General features: G+C 38.2%; 1 protein-coding gene across 1 annotated transcript in view; it reads left to right on the top strand.

The window, feature by feature from the left end:
* The first annotated feature begins 594 nt into the window (after window positions 1-594).
* Window positions 595-11,779, top strand: part of obe (activating signal cointegrator 1 complex subunit obelus) — a 36,879-nt gene continuing 25,694 nt past the window's right edge. Inside the window, exons 1-13 of the mRNA XM_069505863.1 lie at window positions 595-632; window positions 801-969; window positions 1,797-1,930; window positions 2,656-2,914; window positions 3,018-3,284; window positions 3,546-3,795; window positions 4,527-4,707; window positions 5,586-5,731; window positions 6,740-6,885; window positions 7,279-7,479; window positions 8,946-9,138; window positions 9,901-10,087; window positions 11,105-11,231. Coding sequence (XP_069361964.1) covers window positions 907-969; window positions 1,797-1,930; window positions 2,656-2,914; window positions 3,018-3,284; window positions 3,546-3,795; window positions 4,527-4,707; window positions 5,586-5,731; window positions 6,740-6,885; window positions 7,279-7,479; window positions 8,946-9,138; window positions 9,901-10,087; window positions 11,105-11,231 — 2,154 coding nt within the window. The 5' untranslated portion in view covers window positions 595-632; window positions 801-906. The remainder of the gene's footprint in view (window positions 633-800; window positions 970-1,796; window positions 1,931-2,655; window positions 2,915-3,017; window positions 3,285-3,545; window positions 3,796-4,526; window positions 4,708-5,585; window positions 5,732-6,739; window positions 6,886-7,278; window positions 7,480-8,945; window positions 9,139-9,900; window positions 10,088-11,104; window positions 11,232-11,779) is intronic.

Here is an 11,779-nt window from a genome sequence, read left to right as displayed (position 1 = left end):
GCAACAAGTTTTAGCAACAAGTTTCGGCTCTAAGACCACTACAGAGCCAATCATTACTAAGAGAAGTACAAGTGTTCCTATTGCGACTTTCAGAGTGCATGCAACATGTCGATAAGGATTGATGATACGAAAAAATAAACCATAAAAAACTGAGTTGTCAGAGTAGCTACGGGTAACTTTAGAAAGGTGTCTAACATTGTGAATTAATGATTCAATGGAATTATGGTACAAAAATTATAAAAAAAAACTCAATCACCTGTTGTAAAAAATTATTTAATGATTTATCTAAGACCGCCTAATTATTAGTAAGCTACTCAATAAAATTTATATTTAGTTAAATCGTATCCTAAAACCCTTTATTAAAGCACTATTATGCCAATCCTACCTAGTTACCTCTAGGAAGTTACTTATTTTAGTAATTATTTACTAATTTTATACCGCTTCCTAATATGCTTCCTTTTTACTCTGCTTGTGTGAGCTCAATGTAAAATAAAGAAGTACACAACTGAGCTACATACATACATCACTATCAAGTATCAAATATCCATCAAATATCATTACCGATTTGACATTAGCTAATGTCAAAAAGGGTTGTTACCTACTTGTTTAATTCACAGAGTACATTATTATATTGTGGCTAATTCCTTTGTACACAATCTCTAAACTAAACTAAAATGACACGTCTAAATCGATTGCTATCTCTGTCATAATATTGCTTGCGGAAAAGGATAGCAGTAGATTTAGACCTGTTAATTTAGTTTAGTTTAGAGATTGTGTACAAGAGAATCGGCCCCAATTATATACTTAAAAATTATATTTATTTTTATTTACATTACATAGCAGTTGCAGGCTTGCAGATTATTTTTAAAAATCTAATTTCATTTCTATAATTATGCATCATTATTAATGTTTATCAGTTTTCTTATCATTGATGGAGTTCAAAACGCCAATTTAAAGTCTTGGAAACGAGTAAGTTTAAATTTTTTAGGTATTTCACCATATTGCCAAACTCAAAAACTTTTTTTGTTATTCAGACCTAGATTTGAAGATAAACCGGCGTGAATTTATTTGTGAGATAGCCCCTTATTTATAGGTAATCATTAGGATCATTATTCTAAAATGTTGTGTTAATCAACTGGCAGATTATTATCTAAAGTGTGAGGGTGTAATTTTGTGTTAAGTTTTTTTTAATAATCTAATATTCGGCAGTTAAATGTTTATCTATAGCACAGAGAGCCCTAATGTAGACATTGGACTCAGCCAGTCTTACCTTGTTACATTATTATATATTCTTCACACTAATAAAGGTAACTACCAGGTATATAAGGTATAGGTAGGGGTATAAGGTAACGGTATGTTTTGTATACTTACTATACAAGCATTATAATATGACAAACCAGCTATACTGCCCTGTCTTGGCAAGGATGGAACATCTTAAAAATTTTCCTTAGTTGGGCTCTATTTATATAGACAAATAACATGTAAAAACATGAAGTGTCTAGACCAACTGGTCACAAGGGAGGAACTGAATTTTCAGAATAGAAGTCAGTCAACCAGTTTTTACTTTTATATAATACTATAATAATGCCTGTAACTTATACGTGTGGATTTAGGTTTTGTAGAGAGAACCTACATGTATAATCTCAAGTTTGTAGGTAGTTTAAACCTACACTGCATCCAAACTCGACAACAGTTTGAGATTTATGTTAGTCAATTTCTCCTTTAATATGTATTAAAAGAGATCATTAAATAGTGTATTTCTACATAAATATAATATACATCATTTGATTTTGTAGACAGTTAAAATGTTGGAATTGCCTCGTATAACGAGAGCGCTACGGGCACACACACAGCTAGACAAGCCACGTTGCCTCAAACCTAACCCCAATGTGAAAATAGCTGTTGTTAAACTACCAAGCAACCTTCAAAGGTAAGGTCTACTCATGTAATGATTTTAGGTTCATTTTGTGGTTTAACAACATTTATATTATAAAGGTATAGGTAGGTAGAGAAGTTATAAGGGGAAGTTTGAAAATAGCACCAGTGGTAGAAAAGATGAGGGCTAATAGGCTGGCATGGTATGGGCGTATAATGCGGAGGGAAGAAAGCCATGTCATTAGAAGAATGTTAAATATGCATGTGGAAGGAAAAAAAAGGAGAGGATGATCAAAGAAAAGGTGGATAGATTGCGTGAAAGAGGATATGCGTGTAAAAGGGGTGGATAATACGTTGACGGATGACAGAAGTGAGTGGAAGAAAAAGACATGCTGTGCCGACCCCACGTCGCGTGGGATAAGGTACGGAAGAAGAAGAAGAAGGTAGGTAGAGAAGTACAATTCGAGTTGTCATGAGTGTCTCACAAAAGGAATTCAAGAACCAAATTACAACGTTACACTGAATTGACATTGGCGGAATTATCTCCACTGAATTGACATTGGCGGAATTATTGGGGACTACAAAACCGCAGTTCAAAGAGCCATAGAGAAGAAAAGAAAAAGAAGTATCGAACTAATTGCTTTCTCACTCTATTCAGTGTCCAGTAACACTCACAACATCACTATTAAGTATTAACTTGTCGTGAGACGCTGTCCTAGTTTGCACCACAGTCTTGCTATTTTATCAAAACTTTATTGTCAGAATATGTTGACTTTTCAGGTTCAAAACTATCACAGACATTACCAACCACATCATAGAGAATGAGCCATCATCAAATAGCATCATGGATCTGCTGGAACAGCTCAAAGAAGCATGTAAACTCCTCGCGGGAGAGGCTTCAAGTGATGTTATTGATGATGCTGCTGTATTCACATTGCGAATGTTCCTGGATCAAGATATTGTTATGCTGAAACATCTGTCCCAGCTTAAACAGATGTTTGGAAATGTTGCATCATCTACTGCTACTAAGATTTGCGCGGTAACTACATTTTTTCTCATTATACCTAGAGAATGGCCCATTTATTTTCTACTAGACAATGGTCTACAAATTTGGTATCTCCTAAAGGTTGATTTTTTTTCAGATTGTAACAGAAATATCTAACTTAGCAACAGATGATACAAAAGAATACATCAAGACAGAAACAAAAGAGGCCAAACAAAACGTTAAGCTATGGGGTGAAAACATACAATGTCACTATATCCCATACAAACCGGCCAAGAAACCATTAGCAAAGTTAACCAAGAAACCAGCCACGGCTAGCGCTTTCGTCACAGACTTCACTATGAAATATAGCAATCAAACTACGAATAAAGAAAATATTGCTGCGTCTTTACAGCCGCTCTCTAGAGTAAGTTAAAACAGAAGATTTCTTACATTTTGAGTTTTTACTCTTCAAAGGAGAATTTTTATCACTTCAAAATTATTTTCTCAAAAACTATACACGTTTTCAGAGTGTGAAACGAACATGACTCCGAATAGTTGGATGTGCGTGCCCGGGATCGAACCCCCGACCTCCGATTAGGAGGCGGACGTCTTAACTGCTAGGCTATCACAGCTTATACTAGGCTAGCACAGCTCATACATTTCACCATTCCTTATTTTGTTTTAGTTCAGCAAAGTCTGGTTAGAATCAAAAGTAAAAGAACTGTATGGGAGCTCAACTGGCATATCAAGCACGGATATATTACAATCAATAATCACTCTTCTGAATTCGCCGAGAACGAACGACGAACTACAGAATGACTTGTTTGAGCTATTGGGTTTTGATAAGTTTGAGTTTATTGAAGAGATCTTGCAACATCGACAAGAGATTACTGATAGCCTCAGAGCGCCGCCGCCACAACCTTCCATAACTGACTGTAAGTTGATTAAAAGGGCTTTGAAGATTTTGGCTTTTGATTTTTTCCGAAATAGTGACCACACATAAAACCTGTATTAGCTGGAATCCATACAAACAAGTATGATAAAAAAGAAAATCGCTATTTTCTTGTCAGGCTCCATCAGTACCCTTATTATAAATGCAAAAATGTGTTTGTTTGTTGGTTTGCCTTCAATCACGGATCATTCAATCAATCCCAACGGAGCAACGGATTGACATGATTTTTTTGCATGGGTATAGTTAAGACCTGGAGAGTGACATAGGCTACTTTTTATCCTGGAAAATCAAAGAGTTCCCACGGGATTTTTAAAACGCTAATTCCACGCGAACAAAGCCGCGGGCATCAGCTATTACTAAAATATTACTTTAGGGGGAATTTATTATGATACCCCACTTTTACTTTAAAAGTTTTTTTTTGTATAAAAGAATATTAGCCAAGTTTATCATGCTGACTAATATTCCCCTTTTCTCTCCAATTAAGTGTAAAGCTTGTGCTAGGAGTAGGTACGACAATTTATAGTGCAACGGGTAGGGTTTGAACCGGCGAAATTTCTGTTTTCAGTGCACTCCTTTAACCGTTGAGCTATCGACGCTCTGAAAATACTAATTATTTGTTCGTGAACACGTTTTAGTATTTTTTGTGATGTAACCACAACTGGTAACGCATCGTGTGGCCTTAGTAAAACACTTTTGTAAATTTTGTATCCATAGTGGCAGCACTTCTACCAGAAAACAAAATGCCGCAATATTTATGCCAAGTATCAGTACAATCGGGGCAAGAGAAAATGATAGCAAAACTTGTCAGGAAGGAGGAGAAAAAGGCCAAGACGAAAAGGCAAGACGAAGAGGAACAAGAACAAGAAATCAATATTGCACAGCTACGAGCTAAAAGGTTCGTATGAAGCCACACACGGGACGTCGCGTCGCGTGTTTCACAAGTTGCATGACAAGATTTTAATCATCATGATCAACCCGTCACCGGCTCACTACAGAGCGCGGTTCTCCTCTCAGAGTGAGAAGGGTTTTGGCCATAGTCTACCACGCTGGCCATGTGCGGATTGGTAGACTTCACACACCTTTGAGAACATTATGGAGAACTCTTAGGCATGCAGGTTTCCTCACGATGTTTTCCTTCACCGTTAAAGCAAGTGATATTTAATTAATTAAAACGCACATAATTCCGAAAAGTTAGAGGTGCGTGCCCGGAATCGAACCCCTGACCTTCGATTAGACGGTGGACGTCCTAGCCACTAGGCTATCACTGCTTCTTTGAGATTTTAGTGAGCTGCTGCTGCTGAGATTTTAATAGTAAAATAAAAAACCCAGTCAAGTGCCAGTCAGGCTCGCACACGAAGGGCTCCGTACCATCGCACAAGATATAACACTTATGTGCAACACTGGAAGTTAATGATGGACAGCGCCATCTACATCTGATTTAGTAAACTAATTATTTATTTAATCGTGAGCACATTTAATTTTTTTGAAGTAACCATAAAGTCGCGGTTTCCGGATTTTTTCCTTTACTTATGCTATAAGACCTACCTACCTGCCTCATGATTCTAGTTCAACGGGAAGTGCGAGAACCCTATAGGTTTTGATTACCTTGTCTTGACAGACACGACAGACGGACAATTAAGTGATCTTATAAGGGTTCCTTTTGAGGTACGGAACCCTCCCTCCTCCCATCCCTCACCTTAAGAGACAAGACCAAGAAAGTGTAATCGATATAAAACTCGCTGACAATTTTTTTTTTTTTTAAATCAATTACAGAAATGCAGCACTTTCAAAGCCAGTGGTACCATTTTCTACAACAAAGTCAAATGTGGATCCTGTATTGCAAAAGATTTCATATTCTCAAACAAAAGTGCAATATCCAAATGTATTCGATTCGTCCATAAATGCAAAAAATTCTGCTGGTAATAATAATCATTTATCTACCATTATTCTTAAGATCTTGTTATAAATTTTAAAAATATATATAGTACAGTACGCGGCCGAAAGTGATGAACATCAGCCTTTAGAATGACATTTCATCTTTGTAGACCGTTGTCTCTGTCACTCATACGCATATTATGACGTTTTGTCGGACTCAACGACCGAGCCAGTGCTCTACAAATCTGCTGTCTCCTTCTAAAGATCGATGTTCATCACTTTTGGCCGGGTACTGTACCTACTTATTAAAAATGTGTCACTTCGCTTTATTCACGTACCTACATCTTTAATCTAACATATAAAAGGAAAAGGTGACTGACTGACTGACTGATCTATCAACGCACAGCTCAAACTACTGGACGGATCGGAGTGAAATTTGGCATGCAGATAGCTATTATGATGTAGGCATGCGCTAAGAAAGGGTTTTTAAAAATTCAACCTCTAAGGAGGTCAAATAGGGGTTTGAAATTTGTGTAGTCCACGCGGACGAAGTCGCGAGCATAAGCTAGTATGAAAATAAATTGCTTTAAAATATTTTTTTCTATTAAAATACTGTTTGGCCATGATTCTAGCTATTTGGAGCCATGGTGGCAAATCCGTGTGTTGCCATTGGCCGTTTACCTAAAACGTATTATTGTTAATGATTTACATCGCCTAGCGCGGCACGCACATACGCAGATTTTTTTAACGAGTGCTTAACAATTGGGTATTTGACTACATCAAAAATAAATTATTTCTCAGGGATTATTAAATAGAGGGTCTTACAAAACACGTAAAATCCACGTCCTTTGTTAGTTTTAAGTATAATAACCATTTTAAATTATCGATTAAACTAAAAAAAGCACGTCAAATGATTGTGACGTCACACACCGGTATTTCATAGAATATTGCATACTAAGCACGCGTTTTGACGTTTGATAAAAAGTTACTTATTTGACTAGTTGTCAAATACCGTATTGGAGTTTCAATATACTTACATTAATGGTTGGTAGGTTTCGTCTCCGGCTTAAAACTGACGTTACCAGAAAATGCTGCAAGAAAAGATACGAAGGAATACGAGGAAGTCGTGATACCCAAAAACGAATCCGGGCCATTGGAAGTCGGGAATAAACGCGTACCAATTTCTTCATTGGACGAGGTAATTAAAAAAAACATTATCACTAACTTCTCCCCGCGATTCGGTGTCGTTTTGTGGTAGAAACCTTTTACGATTTAAATTAATTAATCGTACTCATGAAAATTTCGATTACGATCAATTAATTTTAATCGTTAATCGCGATTAGCTTTTTTAACGGTAATTTTTAATCGTTAATCAGATTAACTTTTTGCTAGCATTGATATAAGTCCCGTAAATCGCTATTGCGCTGGAACCAATTAACATCGAAATGAGGTTATTTTGACCTCAGCCGAAATAAAAATATACCATCAACTCGAAACTTCAGTCTAGTGCTGACGTCACTAAAATGGCGGCAACGCGCATTAGTAATTTGCGGGACGTATACAGGGCATAATAAAAAATTGACATTTTCAGATCGGTCAAATGGCATTTGAAAACATCAAAGAACTGAATCGGATACAGTCCGTAGTATTCCAAACGGCCTACAACACTAATGAAAACCTTTTAATATGCGCACCAACTGGAGCGGGCAAGACGAACATAGCCCTGCTCACCGTGGTACATCAGATCAAGCAGCATATTGAAAACAATGTTATCATGAAGAATAAATTTAAAGTAAGTTGATATATTTCGAGTATCGAAACAATAAAGTCAACCCAAAATGGAGCTACAGTCCGACAAGGCACTCTTGGCACTTGAATGACATTGACAGGGGGGCGCTGTTGGAGAACAAAGGCTTAAAATATTCAAACAAGAACACAGGGGACACTTGACGGCAACGTTAGTTCCGATTTTGCCACGTGCCAAGATAGCCTTCATGATCAACCCATCGCCGGCTCACTACAGAGCACGGGTCTCCTCTCAGAGTGAGAAGGGTTTTGGCCATAGTTTACCACGCTGCCCAAGTGCGGATTGGCAGACTTCACACACCTTTGAGAACATTATGGAGAACTGTCAGGCATGCAAGTTTCCTCACGATGTTTTCCTTCACCGTTAAAGCAAGTAATATTTAAAATTACTTAAAAACGCACATAACTCCGAAAAGTTAGAGGTGCGTGCCCGGGATCGAACCACCGACCTCCGATTGGAAGGCGGACGTCCTAACCACTAGGCTACCACAGCTTCTAGCCTAGCCTAAGTAAGATAGCCTTGTCGCACTGTAATGTCTATTGTTTTGAGGTTTGGATTCCTCTATGCTTCTACGGCCAGCGTTCTATGCAAAGACATTGTAAAACAAAAATCTGCAGTACTAAAAAACGATACAGTATATATCCGCAACGTCTTAATGCATAGGGACACCCGGACACCAACCGGTGGCCCTACCGCGGTTGTTTGACAGCTACAATGTCACGATCGCAATCATCTCTGATTGGTTAATGCTCGCTCACTATTGGCCACAATGCATTGTTGTAACAAGAATCGCACAAATTCAGCCAATCAGAACAATTGAGATTGTAATAATGATTGATGCAGGTTTTAGACAATCGCCCTGCTGAATTCGTCCGCCATATCGCATGCACTATGTTCGCTCGTGCGGACACAAGAGCATGCCAACACCTCCATGGCATAGCCCCACTTCAAGCAAAACCACCGGATGGGCGTTCGCTGCCCCGCGAGCTCCCAAGTCCCACATCTATGATGCCTCTCAACTTAGGCATCAGTGGCGACGAAGAGGACGACGCATTGGACATGACACCCCAATCACTGGAAATGACACCCAACTCAACGGATATAACACCGTATCCACCGGATTTGACACCCAATATCATCGATAATACCGGTCCACTAGACCACAGTGTCCCAAGGACGATGCTCGCCCTCATCCCAATGTAAGGAAGAGGGCTGAACGAAATAGCCTGTGAGAAAACCCTCGGGCAAGTAGGGCTCGGCCTCGAGGCCCATACGCCCGTCGAGAAGACGGCATAAAAAACGACTAAAACAATATTATGTTCATTTTACGCTGACTTTGTAGTGTTTCGCTATTCTATCAATGTTGGAGAAATGAAATACATTTTGTATTTATTTCTTGTACTTAATATAAGCCGAACTTATCATACAGATACAAAATTACTTTCTTACAGATTATCTACATAGCTCCCATGAAAGCTTTAGCGTCGGAAATGACAGCCAGTTTCGGCAAAAGGCTGCGGGGTTTAGGTATAGCTGTGAAAGAATTGACAGGTGATATGAAACTGACGAAGACCGAAGTTCAACAGACCCAGATGATTGTTACTACTCCTGAAAAGTGGGATGTGGTTACTAGGAAAGGAGCCAGTAAGTATTATTGTACACAAGGTGATGCCCGCGACTTCGTCCGCGTGCGTTTACGTATTTCAAAATCCCGCAGGAACTCTTTGATTTGCCGGGATAAAAGTAGCCTATGTCTTAATCCAGGGTATAATCTATCTCCGTTGCAAATTTAAGCCAAATCCGTCCAGTAGTTTTTGCGTGATTGAGTAACAAACATCCAAACACCCACACTTTCACATGTATAATATTATTAGGATTAGGATTTGGATCAATATTTAATTTCAATATACAGGGTGTAACCAGAACGCTAGCAAAAACTTAGGGATATTGTTATACTACCTAAACACAATCCAAATCCAGTAACCATTTGCCTCATTTTGTAGTTTTAATTATTTAGTATTTTTCAAACCTGCAATGTATATCGTGCAAAACTCGGGTTAATGCCCCACCTACGACGCGGCATCGACTCCAAGTGGCCTACTTACGCAACATTCGTTGATCTCTCTGAGCTCAGTCAGATGTTTTATTTGTAATACAGCGTGAACTTTTACAAAATATCGGACTTTTTAAAATATTTTTAGCGCGGGTGACGTGCGGAGCGTCTCTCCGCCTCATAGGCCGATTGCTACCTTGACCTGTCGCTTACTATACATATTTACTCTATATATCTGAACTGACGACTCCAATATCGCAGCCAAGGGCTAACTTGTAATTGGATATGTAATCGAATAAAAGCAAAAATAAAATATTTCACAAAGTTAACATACTTCACAATTTATATTTTAGCGGATACCGAGCTCGCGTCAATAGTAAAACTGCTCATAATAGACGAGGTGCATCTATTACACGGGGACAGAGGGCCTGTAGTAGAAGCGATAGTAGCTAGGACTCTGCGCCAAGTGGAATCCACGCAGAATATGATACGAATCGTGGGCCTATCTGCTACATTACCTAACTACATTGATGTTGCCAGGTGAGAATGAACTTTATGCTTAGGGTACAAAGTTTATTTTGCAATGTAACTGCTCATAGTACAATAGATAGAACTTGAAAGTCAAATGGACTCCACTCAGAATATTTCTACGAATCGTGGGGCTATCTGCTACATTACCTAACTACATTGATGTTGCCAGGTGAGAATGAACTTTAAGCTTAGGGTACAAAGTTTATTTTGCGATGTAACTGCTAATGTATAAGTCCCACAAATTGCTAATGCGCGTGAGCGCTATTTTAGTGACGTCAGCACTAGACTGAAGTTTCGAGCTGATGGTATATTTTTATTTAGGCTACGTCAAAATGACGTCATTTCGATGTTAATGAGTTCATGGTTCCAGCGCAATAGCAATTTGCGGGACTTATAGTACAATATATATAACTTGAAAGTCAAATGGAGTCCTCTCAGAATATTATACGGAATGTGGAATACTGCTACATTACCTATCTTGACGTTGCCAGGTGAGAATGAAGTCTATCTTAAGGTCATAAAGTTGAAATTTCAATACTTGGTACCTATAGCAGACACATAACGTCGAGTTTAAAAAATACCCTCTTAGAATATGATACGATTGTGAGCCTGTCTCAAGAATGAGCGTTATAGCACGGGTTTACAATTAAATATTCTAAAAACCACTCATGATCGGATTCGGATTGTAAGTAGGTGAACGTGGTCCAGCTATCTTGAACTAGCTGACGCCCGTGACTTCGTTCGCGTGGATTTAGTTTTAAAAAATCCCGTGGGGATTTGATTTTCTGGCATAAAAAGTAGTCTATGTCACTCCAGGTCTTTAACTAATAGTTAATCTTTAACTATACTCAAGCAAAAAATCACGTCGATTGCGACATGATTGAAGGACAAACCAATAAACTAACAAACAAACAAGCATACTTTCGCAATTATAGTAAGGGAAGCGATTTGCTAAGTGAAAATGAACTTTACGATGTAGTCATAAAGTTAAGTTTTCATCTTACAAAAATGCAATGAAAATTTTAGGTTCCTCCGTGTGAATCCAAATGTTGGATTGTACTTCTTCGACTCACGTTTCCGGCCGGTGCCTTTGGAACAGCAATTCATTGGGGTCAAAGACGTCGGTACTGGAGGCGGCGCACATTTAAGACAGGTCTTTTTTTACTTACATTTTAATATAAAACTTAGCATCGGGCTTACTTCGGGCACAATTATAAATATAATAAAGACCTTTAGTTTTACTCTTGTGCCTTGTACTTTTTTTTCTTTTTTTATTTAGGGGCTTTTATATTTATATACATGTCAGCCCCATTATAATCTAATACATACAATCAAAACAAGAAATTCTTACCCATTACGAAATAACACAAATACTAAAAAAGAAAAAGTTAAAGAAAAAACAAAATAAAAAGTTATACTGTCTTCAAGAAATAAGGCTTATGAATTTGAACAGACTTATAGCATCCTTAGACGCAGGACGGGCCACTTACCACGTCAATGATAAGTCTATGCTCTTCTTTAATATAGCAAAGCGTCAAGTGATGTTCTTCCTTCGTTCACATAATAGTAGATATAATCACCAGCTATCCAATGAGACGATTCCTCGTACTTTCGAAGTTAGTAAAAATATTAATATGCCTGTTAGACTCTAGAGAGGCGCCTATGAGGTGCTTGCCTAGGGCGCTCTCGACATTTAATCCG

The sequence above is a fragment of the Maniola hyperantus genome, chromosome 21, assembly GCF_902806685.2.
Source record: "Maniola hyperantus chromosome 21, iAphHyp1.2, whole genome shotgun sequence".
Classification (NCBI taxonomy): domain Eukaryota; kingdom Metazoa; phylum Arthropoda; class Insecta; order Lepidoptera; family Nymphalidae; genus Maniola; species Maniola hyperantus.
Note: the sequence above shows the minus strand (reverse complement) of the source record. Positions and strands in the feature narration are given on the sequence as shown.